Here is an 18,967-nt window from a genome sequence, read left to right as displayed (position 1 = left end):
CATGATGAATGCTCAAGGATAATTGGCCCATTATAGATAATAACACTTGTAGTTATTACAACTGCGATATGTTTATTAAAAAAAAAAAAAAAAAAACACCACTCCCAATGTGTCTGTGATTCTTAGCTACACGTCAGCAAGAGGAAGGGAAAGCAGTCATATAAAACCAAGATTTTCCTCGTTAAATTCTTGAAAGAGTGAGTCGAAAACAACTTAGTGAGTGGTTTCTCCAGGGCAATATTGTGGTGACTGCAATGCGTAGATGATCTCCTTTCTTTTCCAAAAACAGCGTGGGGACTGTTCCACAGACATGTTCCACTCCTACTAGTCAAACAGACCACGTACAGACAGACAGTGACACACAGGCTTGTTTATCTGGCCTATGTCCTTTCACTGCACTCTAATTATTGTGGCAGAGGTGGGCAGATCCCCTGCAAAAAGGGATAAGGGGCTCAGTGCATAAAAGGACTAAAATTGGGTAGTTTTTCCTTTAAGGGTCAAATAAGGGTCGTGAAGAAAACTGCCATTTAATAGGAAATGGATCTGTTTCAGGTGTTTTGCAGCTGCAAAGCAAACCATTCCAGTAATGCAAGATATGAGAAGAACATGTTGATTTCATATCTGAAGGCATTTTTTATACCCGTAGAGGTTAGTATCCAGTTTGTTTTGGCAGTACAAATGAGCGGTGTAGATGAGGGGTCTTGATATACTGAACAGAAAACTAAGCCTGAATCAAAAGAAATGTATTAAATCTGAGGTCACACAGTTAATGTGAGACCACCAGGACAGAACAGATTTACTGACAACATGATAATTTTAGGGTAACCTTCCGCCGTACCCCCCTCCCCGGTCCCAATGCCGTCATCATAACCTAATAAACACTGAATCACTCATCTTTTCTTCTGAGTTCACTTTCAGTGCAGTCAATTGCCAACAATACTTTTGAATAAGAATGTATCCTGTATAATAATCTTCAGTGTAAGCAGACAGTTATGTTTTGTGTTGTATAACTAGTGTTATAACACTGTTGGAATGATACAGGAGAGTATTCTACATGGGTATACTTTTTAAATATGGACCGTGGATGAAGTGCATTGTATAAACAGAAAATACAGTTTGTAAAGAACTTAAGGTCTGCATGCTGGTATCTCTATGGAGAAGGGCTTCAGGAGAAGGACACTCTGCTTGGGGTAGTGGCTCATCCCGTGTAGCAGACAAGCGAAGCCCCTGAGCTGCTCGGTACTGTTATTTAGGAAGTGACACAAGGGTGACGCTGCGGGTGTCACAGGGCGGGGCCGAACGGGAGGAACTTTTTTTAGAAAGTTGGGGTGTAGAAAAACAGGAGCAAAGGAACATTTAAAAGTCCCACAAACCATAGCCACATATACCTCCCAGACATGGTCACCCACACGAGCTGAGCCCAACGCTGTCTGCCTTGTTTTCCCCGTGGCGCTCAATTATGCTAGCAACCTCAGTGATGACTCAAGTCTTAAGGTCTCTGCTGAATCTCTGTCAGCCAGCTCCCAGGGACTACATTTTCCATGCTGTTGGTTGGGTCGTTTTTTTTTTCTCTTTTTTTTCTCTTTTTTTAGTCATAGTATTATTTCTTTAATCTTAAGGACCGGAAAAATTACCATAACAATTGCATTTACTATAGTGATATCAAATACACTTAAATCAGGTTGTCAGCTGATTGAAACATGACAAGATGAAAACAAAGAGTGTTAACAATAACAATGACATTTGAGTTCACATTTCTGAATGAAAAATCAATGGTGGGGAATGCCAGATTATGTTTAAACCAAGGATTTACCCAATGTAGAAGATGTACTATAAACATGTAAAAACGTGCCAAAACTGGACTTATTTCTACAGCAGGATTACTAATTATATTTTAGAACTACCCTATAGGTAGGACAAACAACACCACGCACTACAGACTTAGCGTCCTAAGCGTTATCCTAATGCCGTAAGTGAATTCAAAACGTCATGAGTGATCAGTATTATTTTAACAGTAGTTCTTGTAAAATAATAATGTGATTTTTGAAGATGAAGAAAGTTTTGCTAAACCAATTTGCTTTGGCAGACATTTTAACATAGCATTTCACTTGCTGATATTAATATTTGAACATTCTCTGCAATGGGGTATGGAAAAGGCCACTATTTTAGTTTTGTGCTATTTTGAACAGAAATAGGTGGGTGTGTGGTCATATAATTTGAGATGTAATCATTACATTACAGAACCTTTTTAATATCCTAATAAAATCATATGGCATGCGGATCAAAAAACATAGTTTCCTTACTTTGCAGAATCAGACCCATGCACTTGCTGTGTACAGGTATGTGCCTAAGTAGTCCCCGCGGGGTCGTTCATGCGTGAACAGCAAATCAAACGTTCGTTGCTGTCATACGTCGGTCCATCTGGTATCAGGACTCCGCGTGCTGCCCCCCTCAGCATACCCTTTCATAACACTGTGGGCCTTTGAGTGGGACACGGTGTTTACACAGGAGAGCAGGAGAGTGGGGCTCGCAGGCAGTGTGTGTGCGAGCGGGAGTGTGTGTGCGAGCACGAGTGTGTGCCTTGGCAGCGGACGTTGCTGTTGAGAAAGGCAGAGAAATGTGAGAGCTGCCTGTGAACTCTCCCAAGAGAGGAGCAGCCATTCCCTTAATGACTGAAAACAAACTTTCTCACTTTCAAAGAGGAAGTGACTCAACCTTCTCTCACTCTCGCTGTCTCTGCCTGTCCAAACGTGTGACCCCTTTCTGACCAGATTCTTGATCCCCCCCCCCCCCCCCCCCCCACCTCAGCATGCATGACATACTGTACATAAGAAGCATTGGATAGTCATAATTTATATTTTGAAAAAAGGGATTATAATCATGGAAATTTGCTTGCTTCCTGTAAACCTGTTATTATTGTTTTTATAAAGCGTTTAACTGCTTTTTAACTTAAAGGATTTCGCCAGTTTTATATATTATTGATATATTTTGCCTGTACGAAAATATATTCTATATATATATATATATATATATAAAGTAATTCAAGGTAAGTATGAGTAAATTGCTCTCAGACAGGTGTTGTCTTTCAGAATATGAACTTGGGAGCCTTAAAGTGAAAGTGCTTTAGAGTTGGTCTTTTCTGTTATGTTCAGGGGATGTAAAGCAATTTTGAACCATTAAATGTCAACAAAGTTAAGTGACATTTGTAATGAATGTAAATGCTTATTTGTTCTATTTACGTCCTGAAAAAAATAGGATATATCAGCAGTAAAAGGTAAAAATAAAATTAAAATATTTAATAATAAAATAGTAATTTAACAGTTTGTCGTGTTTGATATTAAATGTCAGGAGAATGCTACTTATGTCAACCCTCTATTTTTTATTTGTTTTTTTTTGTTTTTTTAGAAAATAACACACTTTACCGTTTCTCAGTGTTTTGCCTGTCCAATACATACGCATCGCTGTTGATTATGAGATAGGACTTATTCGGTAAGATATTCCGGATGTAAGACACGTGTAAGGGGATGTATGCTGTCATAAACAGCAATATCATCTCCTGCTGTGCTGTGTGTAACTGGAGCGTAGAAATGTGGTCCAAGGCGGGCTATTGTTGAGACAGCAGCGCGGAGGTTGATGGAGTGACAAGCGCAGCTGTGCCGTTATCGTTCGGTGGAATATAGTAGTGCTAAGGAAAGGGCCGAAGAAAAGCGGCAACAAGGAAACCACTTTTAGCTAAGCTTCTGAACTGTATGGCCAGCCGCCAACTGCTCGCTCTGTAGAGGATTGGCTCCCTCTCCTTTTCTCCTCCCTTCGTGATACGCACACATCTAGGCAAGAGCACGGAGCAAGGAGAACGTAGAGAAAAACAGGAAAAGTATAGTTTTCTTCGGTGCTTTAGCTGACAGCCAGCAAACAACTAGCTGATAGTTATTATACAACTTAAAAATGTCTTATGTTGTTTGGTTCCGAACCGTTATGTTTTGCTGCGAGGAAACGTAAATGATTAGTTTTCCACTTAAAGGCAGACTATAAAGGGTTTTATCCTTTTTGTGTTAGCTGCCGTTAAAGGTTCGAGTTGGACAAACCTGTTGTTCCCAGTTGTGGGGTAACGAGGTTAAGTCGAGGGAAAGTGAGAGGAGCGATTGGGTTTGGGCTGTACCTTCACTGGTTATCCACGTCCCGTGCTCTTGTGCGTGCCATCTTTTTTCCGCGCGAAGTCATCAAGGATGCCAGCATGCCCTCTCTGTTAGTATTGCATGTCCTTATCTGGCTGGGCGCCCAAAGATTGGCCCTCGGAGCCGAGCGCACTTCAACTCGGGAGCGTTTTAAAGTGGTCATCGCTCCTGTGATCTGCAAGAGGATATGTCTTAAAGGGCAGTGCCAAGACACCTGCGAGCAGGGCAACAACACCACGCTCATTAGCGAGAACGGACAGTCCGCGGACACGCTCACAGGACCCGGCTTCAGAGTGGGTAAGTGAAGACACAGCGATTCTGCTACCTTTACCCTGAAATTCATTATTGCGCACGACTGGATACTACCAAATAATTATTTTAATAGAACGGTCTTGCCTTTTTGTTTACCCGTTGTTAAAACACAAACCAAACCACCAAACAGGGCTAAATAACCTAGACCATGCCTTACGCACAAGTGGGATAACTAGGCTATTCAGTTTTAACTGGTTGTTCGGGGTCTAGGCTACGCGCAGTGGCAATGTACTATAGCTATCCATACTATGAAAAATACTATTGTGACTTCTGAGTGTGCTGATGACCTGATCAGAAAGTGTAGTGTTTATATGTTTAGTTTGGAGTTTTCTTGCAGTTTAGCCTACTCATTGCCATGCAATATAGTAACACAATAGTCCATCCATCCAATCCGTTTCCCACTTTATCACTGATCGACTGGGTATTGCACTTGTCACTTCAGCAGGAACGCAACTTTAGGAGTGGTCAATTTAATTTTCACTCTGAATTTTCCGATTGGCAACAGCACTCTAATGCTGAATGATGGAAAATAACATCGTTGCAGATGTGTGTCATTACACATAATTTAAAATATTTTCTAATATTGTCCCATGTTGTCCAGCTGGCATGGGTTGATTCGTGCTGCACAGTATCAGATAAACTGTGGTAAGGCATGGTGCCACACAGTCTACAGTCAGCAGCCTACACTGAAGATTACTGTTTTCTGGCTTTGGTAGAGACTTTGCTCTTGAACAGGTCATGCACTGAAAATAAAAATGTTGCACTCTTTGTTCGTGCCTGAAAGACCACTAGTCTAATGTGATTTATCTTTGTTGTTGATGAAATATGACAAATACCAAAACAGAAAATCTATTTTCTAAGTGTCATAATTGTTTACTCAGCTTTTCATTAGTTTTGATTAGGGGGTGTCCAGTTTTGGTTTGCTCCTGTCGTAAAGAGCCTGTATTTGTTTTATTTTATTTTTCCAAGCCCCCAATTATATCATACAGGCTAAAGTTGTCTTTTTCGAACATGAAATGGTACAAAAATAAACTTTAGTGCTACAAATAAATGAGGAAACTGATTCAGTCGCAGTGAAAGCAGCATTTATGGAAATATGTGCAGGGCCGACCTTGAAGATTCCCCTCTAGTCAGCGATGTGTCCCAGTGGGAAGTTTGTTTGTGTGATTTTAGCCTCTGATGCCAATTTGTTCGACTCTTTTGCTTTTTTTAGGTTTGTTGAATGTATTACTCAACAAAATATTTAGGAGCTTAGTGTGAGAGAATTTTCTGCTGGCACCTTGACGCTGTATTTTGTACACTTTTCATTTGTTTTGCTTCAGCTTTGTGAATGAGTGACTGAGTGTTTATCACCATGTTTGTTTTATTCTGAACTGTGAGTTAACTTTAACGACAACGTCAGCTACTACTGTTGTATTGCTGCAACTACAACAACTTGAACAGTTTAATTTCGAATCAGATTTGTCCTCGAGTTGTGCCTTTTTAATTAGAGCAAACCTGAGGTTTGCTTGTACTGAATTTGCTACATTTATGTGTGCTCTGGAACACGTAACTAATGTACAAGAGCTATATGTGTAGTATTCTAGCTGTGCTGTAAATTTATTTGGTCAGCCTTCTGTTCAGTTATGTAGGATGGTCTGGCAGGGGCTACAGAGTGCAGTGTGAGCTAGAGTCAGGTCTTGGCAGGGTTTGGTGTGTTTGTGTGTGTGTGTGTGTGTGTGAGAGCGTGCGAGTAAGCTGGTGATTAGTTGAACACCCCTGTGGTGCCAGTGTAAACTGATATAACGGGTGGTCTGGCACAATAACTGCCACAGACAGGGAGTCTCCTGTAATACTTTCTTAGTGGAATGGCCCAGTTCCCCGCATTACACTCAATGAAGCATGCTTATGTTGGTCCAGGTCACGGTGGACATGGCACAGTGGAGTCGACACCACATCAGTATATCGTCTCTATGGTTGAACAAGATGCTCACAGAGGAGACCGGCGTGGTGAAGGCAGTAACTGCTGTCAGTGAGCATGTCTGTAAATTGCTCGGGTTGAAACAGCAGCTCCCCAGAACCAAGACAGGGCAGAAGAGTCAAAGGACCATGTGCAGACTTTCTGTACATTCTGTAGATGCATTCCACCGGCCTATTTTCAGCCAAGTCAGAGCCCTATTGGATAATCTGAAGGTGGTCGAATGCAAGCTGTTGAAGCAGTGATTTCTGGAGAGAACTATCTGTAATAAAGCTACGCATATTAATTCCAAACACTGAACTATTTCCACATTCTGGCTGCATATGAGATCCACCAATTTAAGTCAAGGACTAGAATGAATCAGCTGTGGATCTGGAACTCGGTATGTGAGGCAAACCACACAATGAGGTCATGAATAAATAAGTCCCTTCTGTATTTACGCATTTTCCCAGCAATGCTTCATCGTTGGCTCCGCTCTCCCGTGTTTTACTGCATGGTGCCCTGTTAGTCAGACAGTGCTTCCTTACCCCAAGGTTCACAATCACTGAAGAATTCAGTCCACACACTGGACAGACAGTGGCTGCCTTCTCCAAAGCCCAGAGCTGCCCAGGCCTGGCCCCACAGAGCAGCAGACCTACAGGCTTTTACAGGTTTCTCTGAACTGAATGTCTCTGAGAACCTGGAAGCAATGGAAGGAAGTGAGAATGATAAAGCTGTAGAAGATTTATACAGTGCCAAATACAACTTGGCACCTCAGAACAAAGGCTGAACTCCCACAGTACCAGATGTTGAACAAAGGTACGCTGAAATAAAACCTCTGAAAATAAGTTTAATTACAGGGGACCGTTGGGAACAATATAATTTGCGGCATTGTGATGATTGCGCAGGGTCTCCATTAAATATCGGTTGCTATTTAGATATGTATTTTTGCATTTTTTTTTGTTACAATCGCATTGACAGAACTCAGAAGACCCCCTTGAGCCAGGGAGTGTGGCTAGGGACTTGCGTCTTTTGGTGAATTAAAAAAAATATTTTTCTGCTGTGCAGATGCCATGGGCTGTGGCTAGGAACCCACAGCAGACATAGCCTAGCGCTACTGGTGACTTGGACTTGGACGACTGTTAGCTGATCAGGAGTTTAAAGAAGGAGAGTAGAGGAACTCAGAAGATGAAGGTGGCATCACCCACCTGGAGTCACGACAAGGTGGCAGTGTTGTGCCAGGTAGGCAAGACACTGCTGCTGTAACCCTGAGTAAGATGCTGATCCTGAATAGCTTCAGTAATGCATCCAACTGTAAAAATGGATACTATGTAAAAATGAGTTGTGCAAGTTCTGTAAGTCACTCCGGATGATAGCATCTGCTAAATGCCTACAATGTAATGTACAAGACAAGAGTGCTTGGTTTCCTTAAAGTGGGAGTAGTAAGGGGCATAATAAGGGGCCTATAACACAAGGAAATGAATTACATAGCAGATTGCACATTAGTTAATACTAACTTACCTCGGGTTTGCATAGTTGTCGGGTTTTCGTTTTTTGTATTTGTATTACTGTGTGGTAGGCTCAAACTCACCTAATAAGAGTTTATTTTTCAATCTGCGTGGTAGTTTATATGAGTCATAGCACAACTGGTTAGTGAGGTTCACAGTCTAATGATATGCAACAAAAGGGGGTGTGTGGTGCTCATTTGCCTCAACCTTCACCAGTGTTGTACCCACCACCAGGGTGGTGTCAAAATTTGACCAGGTAAAGTTGATAGTTCTAAAACCTACAGGATTCTGGCCTGTTAGGACCAAAGCAGCTAACCATTGGTTAAGAGGCTTTAAGTTAATTTTTTTCTAGGCTTTCTCCATGGCATGTAGCACACAGTGTGCTGCTTGGGTCAAAGATGCTGTGGCCTGACTCTTGGTTTATGGGCCGCTTGGAAGCTGTAATCTTTCCAGGACATTCTTTTCTGAGTGCCATGCCAAATGATGTGTCTAATTTAACTAATTCTCTCAGTGATCAGGGTTAGTGTGGCCTGAGGATAGACTCAAGAAGTAACCCAGGGAAAATATGAGTTACTAATTAACACTGCATTTCCACCGAACATGTTAGTCTTTATTATTTTCATGACATCCCTGTCCATGTTTCTTATGCACACTTGTGTCTGATGAAACATGCTGGATTATTAGAACCACAAGCTTGTTCCTTGCTTTAGAGTTTTTTCTTTAATTTTAACTTTTTTCGTAAGACTACTTGAAAAACTTACAGAAGCCCTAAGATGACAATTCACATAATTGAGGTTAGGATACATCATGCAAAGGTCAAGTGGGATTTTATTTCAATACACTTTTGGCTCTTTTGTGCGTTGTCAAAAACAATGATAATGCTTAACAGGGTCTACTCCCACTGCTTTTTATGAGGATAGATAAGCCTTTTCTTAGTCTGATTTATTTCTCATCCAGTATCACTGACTTTTATCTGAATAAGGATTATTTGGCTTCAGTGTTCGTTTCTGCCTTTTCTTTTTTGGCTAGGTCATAGTATTTGTGGTTATCTCTGTCTGGGCTGCTACTTACTTACTACCCCTTATATGCATGTGACCACAGACAACATGGGGGTCATATGTTGATTTTGTTATCATAGTAGAGGGTTTCTTATTGGCTCATATCCTCCTCTGTGTGCCATTACAGTCAAGGAAAAAGTATGTACTGGGTGAAAAATGGCCCGGCCAAATAGTTTTTGCTAACCAAAGCCTGAAAAACAAAACATACATTTGAATTTGTTTTTGTGAGAAAGTGAGTTAGCGTGTGTGTGAGGAGAGGCTCACATTTGAACTATATTGAAGGTGACACTCAACAAACAAACATCCTCATTTTCTAAGTTTAACAAGCTTTGTGAGTGGGAGAAAGAGAAAGCAGTTATTTAAAGAAATGCACTGCAGTGCTTTCAGTCAGTGCAACTGCCTCAGCCACCATGGAAGGTGTGGAAGGTGATTACGGAGGTTAAAATTGAACTGAAACGTTAAGCCCGACCGAACTATTGACAGATTGACAAATGGTGGGATGGACCCAGTTGTTTGCACCCGGACATATCATATCCACATTAATGGGCATTTTCACTTTTTTATGTTTCCAAGCACAAGCAGCTGCGATGTGTTAACACCACATACGATATTGACTAAATTATGCAACTGGTCATGTATGCATTTTAATGTTTGGGGGGTTATTCAGCATGGCAGATTTAGATTTAATGTCTTCTGCGGAAAGTTGTGTTCCTTGTGGGTTCGAGCCCTCAGCTCCGCCTCAAAGGGTTATTTGGCCGGTTGCAGAAACTCACATGTCAATTCATTTTGGATTACAATGGCATTTTACTGTATTCGGTAAAATGTGTCGCATTTAAATTATTGCCATTAACTGATGTGGTATCTTTTCATTGCTGCTTTGTAACTCCAATTTGTGCTGCAAAACACATTCACTCAGTATAAGAACTCATTTCACATTTTTTGTCAATACATATCACCCCTTTGCTTTAGTCTGTGAGAAGAATTGCCTGGAGTGATGTGATTAGTCAGTGAGTGGTTAAAGTGGTCTTTGAGTTCGGCAGTGGGGAGGTGCCAGAAACGGGGCGCCGCGTAAGAAAATGACACACTGCGGTGCTCATCGTTTCAGACTCAACCCTTCTACGTGGGTTTAATTTGGACACGTAACCCTGTTTGCCCGGCTTGGTCCTGCGCTCAACTGACGCGAGGGCTTGTGTTTGGGGTTGGACGATGCACGGGTGTACGTCTAGCCGTGGCCCCTCTTGGCCAACGTAACGCTCTCTTCCCGGGCTGCCATGAACTGCTATTGGAAACTGTGGAGGCTTTTCCCAGAGCTGTATTTTGAAGGCCATGATTATGTCATTTTCATTGGGTTCTGGGTACAGCAGCAGATGTCTGGCCTGCTCTGCTCAGCCCTGGCGAAAGTGGCATGCGGTCACATCGCCAGTCTAAAAGCCTGGCTATTTGAGGACGTGGTTTATAATCTGATACTGACTGTCATGCTCAGCATTTGTTGACATGTTTTTCCTTATCACTATTATCATTACTTTTTAAGCTAAATTTAGTCAACAGTGGCTGCAGCAATAACAGTGCTAGAAAATCTATAAGAGTAGGTTAGGTCTTCTATTGATTCGGTTGCAGTAACAGAACACTGGCTTCACGCATCAAATAAAATTAGATACACATTTATTCATTAGCTATGTTTATACTTCACTGGCAGCATTTCATTTTTCATAGAATAAATTTTGAAATATGTCCATATTTGGACATTTGAAACATCCTGTACATTCCTGTGAACTTCAGTGTAAGTGTATGATGTACTGAGGCCACGCAGACACACAGTCCTTCACACCCCCTTTGTTGACACAGATGGTCTGATTCCGAGCACACAGTCTGGAGATTGAAGGGCTCCACCCACGATATGGTAGGGTTTATTGAAATGGGAAAGAGAGGAAAATGCCACCCTGGCTGAGCACTAGCTGATGAATCGTCTACAGAATCCTGCTTGGCCAGTTCACCTCTCCGGACCACCCTGGCTTTATTAGTGCTTTGGTTCATTCCAAAGCCGGTGTTCACACTGCCACAACTAGTTTTGTCACCATCTGAACAACCAGTAATTTTTATTTTATAGGTTTCTATAGTGAGCCCGTTGATTGACAGGCATACATCCCCTAGGAAAATTAATTCACTGTGTCTAGACCTTTGAAACCATTTGGAAATATATTTATGAATTCACTACGGGTTGGCTGCAGCCTGCAGACTTTCTGACTTTACGTGGAGACTACGAAGATAAATACTCTACCAAATTTTTTTCTGATATGCCAGACAGACTTTTCATCCACGTATTTATTTTATATACTTTTACTATTTCCAAATGCAGATGCACTGATACACTGTTTTACACTGAATCTTGGGGAAAAAGTGTATTCCGATATGCAGTTGATGATGTCTGAATGCATATGTCATGATACACTATTGTAACCCGAATCACCAGGGTGAGTTCCAGGAAAGGCATTATGAAAGGCCCACGGTAAGATGAGATGGCACCATCCCAAGACTACGGTGTTTCGAGTGTGTTTGTTTCACACGGCATGGAGAGACTGCTGATCACAGACAGGCAGAGAATTTGTGGTAGAGTACATACGTCTTCCCCCTGCAGTTACAGACGTGTGGGAGAGATTCCCATCTTAGATTCCCCTTGTGCTAAGATGGGGAAAAAAACATTCACTTACTTACTGTGTTGCAAGTGACTCGGTAAACCATAAATGATAACTCCGGCTCACGATGAACAAAATCTGATCCACTCAATGCTTGTTGATCTTGTGGTTTAAGAGCAAAAGTATAGCATGACAAATGCCATTTCCCCCCAACTGATAGCCCCGTCTAGGGCTGACAAGGGATTTTAATATGATGCCATTCTGAATTACATGGTGAAATGTTGACTGCTATTGAAATTATTGTACATTTTGAACTTTTAGAGAAGCCCTTTTCATTTTTGAAATTTTGGAATGAACCATTCAGTTTGTTCTTTCCGTCAGAACTTTCCTTGAATGTCAGCGCGTGACTTTAGCCTGCCAAGAACCCCGAGAAGGCAGAATCTAGGTTTTCGGACCGGTCATTGTCTAGCTGTGTGTCAGCACAGATCTGCCCATGTTTGTTTTTTTGTTTGTGTATTCATTTTTGCTTGTGTGTGAGCTTTATATGTATTTGTACATGTGTGTGCGTGTGTTGCTTTTGCACGGTTAGGTGCGTGTGTGGGTTCATATCGGATGTGGTAAAGCTGCCTGAGCTTAGTCACGGAGCAGATGAAGCTTGACAAATACTCCATGTTTCATGAAAGATTTTTCAGCGTCTGGGGAAGAAATAACACATTTTAAAATGACAATGAATTCCTGTCCCAAGTCTGCTTCTTTTTTGTGTTCTATTGCAAAAAATAATTTTATTCCTCATTTAGTTTTCAGTCATTACCACAAGTGAAAATCCTGTGCCCTCCACATCTTCTAAGGCTAAATCAAGTTACTTTCAATCTCCAGTCACATAAAACATTTAGTTTCAAAAACCCTGTTAAACGAGCCCTTGCTTCTCTTTCCTCCCTCATGCTTCAGTGGTCTTAAGCTCCAAAATTTGAAATTTTTGCTTTGTTAACAAATTTTATTGCTGGCAAATGAGAATTAATCCATTTCACAGACATTGCTTGTGGTGCTTTGACATGAATACAAGTTAAATATGACTTAAGTAGAAACAGATTTCTGAACATTTTATTTTCATTGTTAATGACAGTGGTAAGAGTAGTTATATAGGTATTGGCTCTGTTCATATACAGAAAGTATGTCCTTTGTGAGGTTTAGTTTTAATGCCAATACATCATAATGCATTGGGTAGAAAAGTACCTGCGTTGGCCTTCTACTTGCGGATATATGCCAAAAGAATAAATCTGTTTTTAATAACCTCATATTTCTAATATATCTATTATATTACCTATGCCTTTACGCTCATCTGCAAACACATGCACCAGAAACTTTATATTCTGTTATTTTTCAAACGTGGACATCATCCAGCGTTACGGAAGCATTAGTGTAGATCAGTGATGGAATGGAATAAATGTGTCATGCTCAGATCAGATTCCACTACCTCACGTGTCGCTCACAAGAATCTGCAGAAAGCATTAAGATTCTCCTTGTCTGTTATGCCCATGTCATAGGCTATGCGTTTGCCTTGATAGAAGAAACAGATGCATTATGGATTATGTGATGTTAAAAAATATTCAGTGTCTGCATATACTGTGTACTTCTTTGAAGAGAATTTTTCAAATTTGAGTGTTGCGTTAGCTTTTGAATCTAGTACAGTTAAAACATTTTATTTTCCTGTATTGCTTTTTGGGAAATCTTTTTCATATGATCCCATCAATGATCACCATTATTCATGGCCAGTAATTTTAATTGTGTCTTATTGTTATTCAGCAGGCTTTAAGTTGAATGTAGCTGAATGGTAGTCACCAAGCGAAGTGTTAGGGTGAATGTTTTAAGAATGAATTATTATAGGAAAACTACTAGGTGACTGGCTACAGTGTATCATATGCAAAATCAGGATGTCAATTCCTTAAAAAACTTTTTAAAATTTTGCGAACCTAATGTTCTTATCACAAACAGAATTTCTTCTGTTTGGAGTATCCATACGCTATAGACTGCCCCGAAAATTTGAAAGTAGTGTTGATGTTTAAAACTTTGCCTGTTGAATGCAGTTAATGGGGCAGAACACAGGCTAGACTAAGTACCCATGGGCATTTTCACTGAAGGGTATTTAGTAATACTGTACCTACATTTCTGTAGTGCGCCGTTCCTTTAAGGGGGAAGGGCTTCTGCTTTCACACAGGAACACACCCCAGTATACCCTCCTAGAGCCTGAGCAAACTTTTCCTTTATTGTCTTTGCCGTCTCTGTGTCTCCTTGGGTTTGGGTTGCATAATCGAACTTGGAAATGAGTTCTGCTGCTCTCTTTCTTTCTCTGGCAGCTTTTCTCTCCAACTTTCCTTTTTTCCCTCTTTCTCAGCTTTCTCAGTTTTCTTTTTCCATCCCTGCGCTGGACCCCCTCCCCTATTTTTCTCTCGCACCGCATAGGCTCCGACATGCAAGCCTAGGCTCTCCTCCCATTTTTCTGTGTCTTTTATCGTGGTCAATAGAAGTTGTTTTATCAGCAAACAGCACGTGCCATTTAAGGATGGCCTGTGCAGGGAGAACTGCTGTGTTCATGGAAATTTCCAGAACAATACGCGCAGTTCTGATAGTGAGGCTGGTCCGGCTGGTTCTGTGTTCACCTACGACCCCCCACACTACTGGTAGGCCTCATTCGGATGTGCTACTTACAGGCCTGCGATGGAGAGGCATTGCCACACCATCTTATCCTGGTCATATGCAGACATTAAGTGGCTCATGTTAGTTGCCCTCCTGCATTGGGGAAGCTGGGTTTTGAATGAATCTCTTACTTAAAAAAAATAGAACATGTGAGAATTAATAATCAGGGTCCTGATGGCAGCCATTGAGTAGGTTTTCATTCTCTCCGGGCAATTAGCCTGCTGGTTCAAATGGCTTTACTATTGGGATGTAACCACTCTATCTTGGGAATATAAGTTGTTGTTTAGAGAGCTGGAAAACCCACAGGTCTTGTGCACATCAGAGCTAGGATTTGAGGTAACTGTGACTGAAGTTGTTGTTTGTGATTAGAATTCAAGCAGACTGTCAGAAGCATTCTCACTTTGTGGCTGTGTGTAATTTCATTACAGCACGAATTTATAGCTGCCTTTCTGTATTGGTTAAAGATGTTCCTTCTCTTAGTGATCTATGCATGAATCCCGTCATTATGAAGCTGTCTAAACAAACAGCCGGCCCAGCAGGCATACTCCTAATTGTTTCAGTGTGCCCTCATTGCAGTGTGGAACTCTAACATGGCTCTTATCCAAGCTTTGGGTGGATCCCAAGGTAGGGAGTAATCTTTCCTGTCCCATTACAGTCAAACTTCTGTGGGCACACTAAACACCTCAGTTGACATATAAAAATAAATAAATGAAAGGTTAGTATGACATTTTGCTAGATTGTTGTTTGGTGGTGTTTTTATTTTCACACTTGCAGGGGAAGTCATCGGAAATAGACAATAGAGGGCAACACAGTGGATTTATTTTTTGAGACTTGTTTGTTTTAAATGTTTTAAGTGTTCGTCCATGACATGTATTTATTTTGTCTATATCTGAAACTGCCATTATTACTCTGGCCCACTACCAGTAACATGGCTGTACAGCAGGCTTACAACTAGAGAATACATCAGTGACCTAATTAATGAGCTATATTTCCAGATTTTCAAATCGAAACATTTTTCACTTGGAATATTTATGTTTCATTCCTTTTTCTAGGCACCTGACTGCAGTGCTCTATTAAAATGAATGACAGCCAAAGCTGAACCTTTAATAACTATGCGGCATCAAAAACCTTAAGAGTTGAGAACTAATTTGATTACACTTGTTCATAACCCACAGCTAGAAATAACACTGACCGACCTATCCAAAAACACTGGAAATTTGACCTCAGACTAACATACCATCGTATAAAACAAAGCAAACAAAACCCCTTTTAAATATTTCCCTGAAACTGTTGGTAGCAGCAACCATATTTCCCAGTCAAGTAGAGATTAGAGAAGCATTTTGGAGGCTACATGGACAGCTGAGCTGAATGGTGATTAAGTATGGCTCTGATAATTGATATTATTTTAAATATTGGACCCTATTTGGGTGGCAACGCAAGTGCAAGCAGGTTTGGTCGCAAGTGAAATTGCTTGTTTTGCCTTGCGCAAACAATGTTTTTTTCCTGGGCCAAGTTTGGTAGTTTCATGGCCTGCAGTAAACCCGTTTGGATCAACATCAGTTAGGTGGCACAATAGTGGGTTTGTCAAACCAAAACATTTGGCGCTGTGCAAGTTTGATGTTGAATAGTGCATTTGCGTTTAAAGCAACCCAGACCAGGTTTTAACTCAGGTGCATTATGCTATTTTGGTGCCATTTTGAAGGTGCCACACACATGAATGCATGAACACATAACACTGATGCAAGAAATATTTATAAAGTTTATAAATGTTTATTTCAATTTGACTGTTTGAAATGCCAGCTGTGTTCCAGTTATATGGTCCAATGCAATGCAGGTAATGCATCTGTGTAGAGTTAATATTGTGAGCAACTTGAATGGGAGACACAACAAAGGTGGCTCTACATCCATCAAAAAGTGCAAGATACACATTTGCCAAAATCGTGGCTACATATTCCGTACGTTAAGCCGAGAACACCCCAGCAACTTGCTTTTAATCGTGTGTTTGGCAGGGCTGGGTCAATCATTGAGGTAAACTCTGGAATGTTAAACATGCATTTCAAATGTTTGAACAGGTTAGCAGTACATTATAATAAAGCCCTCATGAAGTCAGTTCTTTGTGGTGTGCTCTGTTCTACACTACCCAGCCAAATGCCTAGGATATGACATAGACCTCACAGAGGACACATTACAGGACTTTCATACGGGGAGTCCCATGTGCATGCGAGAGCAGGGACTGGTTGGCTGAAGAGCTGTTTCCCTAGTGAGTGTACATTCATCTTATCAAGTGCATGTCTATGATGAATGAACCTTAGTTAATGTGGTGGATTTTTTTTTTTTGCTTGTTTTAAATAGTATTGTTAATCAAAAATCCACAGCAAAGAAAGAAAAAGCTATAATAAATTCAAACTACATGTGGTGTCTTCTTTCCTGTCCTCTGGTTCACAAGCACGATGCCTGCGAAGATGAAACAGTAGTGGCAGCACCGGGATAGAGAGGCCAACTGGAGGAGATCCCTGCCAGCTGCCTCCTGCTCCTGGCCAATCTTGGAATATTCATCCTGCCGAGTCAGTTCACAGGAACCATTTATTATAGTGTTTAGCACTGGAATATAAATGGAAAATATATTTAGCCAATGCAAGGCATGGATCTAGCCTTTTTATTTCCTTTTTTCCTTCTTCATATGGAGACCCTCCCCCTGACAGTGCAATAGGCCACCGCTTTTGTCATCTATGCCTAGAACTGGCCCTGGTCAATGGTAGCAATCTCCAGTGAGTGTGTTATGTCAAACCTTATTTCTGCCACACAGACTCTTCCATGCCTCAATAATGTGATATCTAGTCAGTATAACAGGAACCCGAGAAGACAAAGCCGTACCAAATAAATGAGTGACGCATTTTTGTAGTGATTACACTCCACAGCATACCACAGAAGAAATACATTCTGCCATCAATCTGTTTCTGTTTACTAGTTTTAATAGTCAATAGAGTTAATAGAACTTTAATAGAGTTTCTCCGGCATTGGCAGGTTTTGCTGAAATATCTGCTCTGTGGGAGGCAGCCAAGCCAGGTTGCGTGCACAGTGAGGGAATTTATTTTCTTTGTCCTGTACAGTGAGTCATGTGGCTGCGGACTGCTCCAAGATTGTGGCCAACTCATTGATATTGATGTTGAACAGTGTTGGACCCTGCAACACGGTTCACTTCTTGAGTAAAGAACTTTAGAAGAACTTTTCTTGTTTGTTTTAGTACCTCATTTGTAAATTGTTTGAAAGGGTAAGCACCACATGATGGCATCCCCCAAAGATATTAGACCAATTCATTTTAGTCTAGTGGTTTTTCATTAAATTAAGCTGAAATTGTTGCTAATATGGCTTAAAACCTGGCAAATTGATCACTCCTCATGGAAACACCCGAAGTTACGTTGGAAAATTAATTCTGTGGTGCATGATATAATAGCGAGAACACAAACAGCTCTGCTATTGAAACTTTAGTGTGAAAAGATGACAGAAATGGGCCGCATTTGGTTGACAACATCACATAAGTAGGCAGTATTTCAAATATTTGATTCTGAATGAAAGGACATTATCAGTGACTCATGATTCTGACTCTAGAAGACACGAGTCTATATCCTGATACCAAACAAAATCACCAAAACAGGAGAATATTTGATGTTTATCGGTTTGGTGGAAATTTATTATGATTATTATAGGTCTATTTCTAGGATGTGTAGGGTGTAAATACAGATGAAGATGTGATGGGTTTTGTAAGAATCCCCTCAGATACACCAAACAGCGGAACTATCTTTGTGGCGAAGGAACCCGTGTAGTCTTGCGTGGTACTACTGGAACGGGATTAATTCAATGATATCTCAGTTATATGACTCTTAAGGCTTTTGATGCCACACAGTTATCTGTTTTAACCTTTTACTCTATGCTAACAGTTTTACATAGAAGGAGACTACAAATGATCTGCCAGTAGTGCGGCTCTATACAGATCGCTATCTATCTTGCTAGACCTGGATGTGCTTCTGGCATGTGTAGCCTGCATAGATATAATTGTGTATCTTGCTACGGCACTTGTGTATAGGCAAGTGACTACGGGGTGCACATATCCTGAGTTCTCTGTGTATGTTAGGACCTTAAAACTGCTAGGTGTGCAGCGGTAAGAGTCACAGAAGAATGCCAGGTAAAAGTGTATGCAGTTTATTGTACAGTGCGGTCAATAATGGGAATATACAATCTTGCAAAATGTGTGTAGTGGAATGATTATATGCAAATGGCACACAGGGGAGCGTGTTGACGAGTCTCCTCGAACCATTCCACTTTTCCTCTTATATATCCATGGATATCTATTTTCTGCAATCAGTGTCGCACAGTACATGGGCGCAGTCGATGGCACACATGTGGGCACACTGGGCCTAACTAGTAGTGATGGGAAGTTCCATTCTTTTTCTGGTTTGCAAACGAATCTTTCAGATGGCACAAATCTCTTGATTCAGTAATCCCCACTTCCTCAGAGTGCATGGGAACCCCCCCTACCGTGAACAAACTACTCAAAAATGTTGTGATTCTCATTCAAAGCTGGCTTTACCATTCGCGAACGAGTCATTCAGACACATCTCTTTCGTGTCTGAATGACTCGAGTGGAGATGGC

General features: G+C 41.0%; 1 protein-coding gene across 9 annotated transcripts in view; it reads left to right on the top strand.

Annotated features, from left to right (window-relative positions):
* The first annotated feature begins 3,672 nt into the window (after window positions 1–3,672).
* The window catches only part of LOC118234919 (latent-transforming growth factor beta-binding protein 3-like), a 42,168-nt gene continuing 26,873 nt past the window's right edge, over window positions 3,673–18,967 (top strand). For 3 of the 9 annotated variants that reach the window (XM_035431792.1, XM_035431790.1, XM_035431784.1), the window contains exon 1: window positions 3,673–4,472. In XM_035431792.1, coding sequence (XP_035287683.1) covers window positions 4,235–4,472 — 238 coding nt within the window. In that variant the 5' untranslated portion in view covers window positions 3,673–4,234. Of the gene's footprint in view, window positions 4,473–7,602; window positions 7,666–18,967 lie in introns of those variants that run through there. The other 6 variants (XM_035431788.1, XM_035431787.1, XM_035431794.1 and 3 more) reach the window with 4 other exon arrangements.

The sequence above is a fragment of the Anguilla anguilla genome, chromosome 9 (assembly GCF_013347855.1).
Source record: "Anguilla anguilla isolate fAngAng1 chromosome 9, fAngAng1.pri, whole genome shotgun sequence".
Taxonomy (NCBI): Eukaryota; Metazoa; Chordata; class Actinopteri; order Anguilliformes; family Anguillidae; genus Anguilla; species Anguilla anguilla.
Note: the sequence above shows the minus strand (reverse complement) of the source record. Positions and strands in the feature narration are given on the sequence as shown.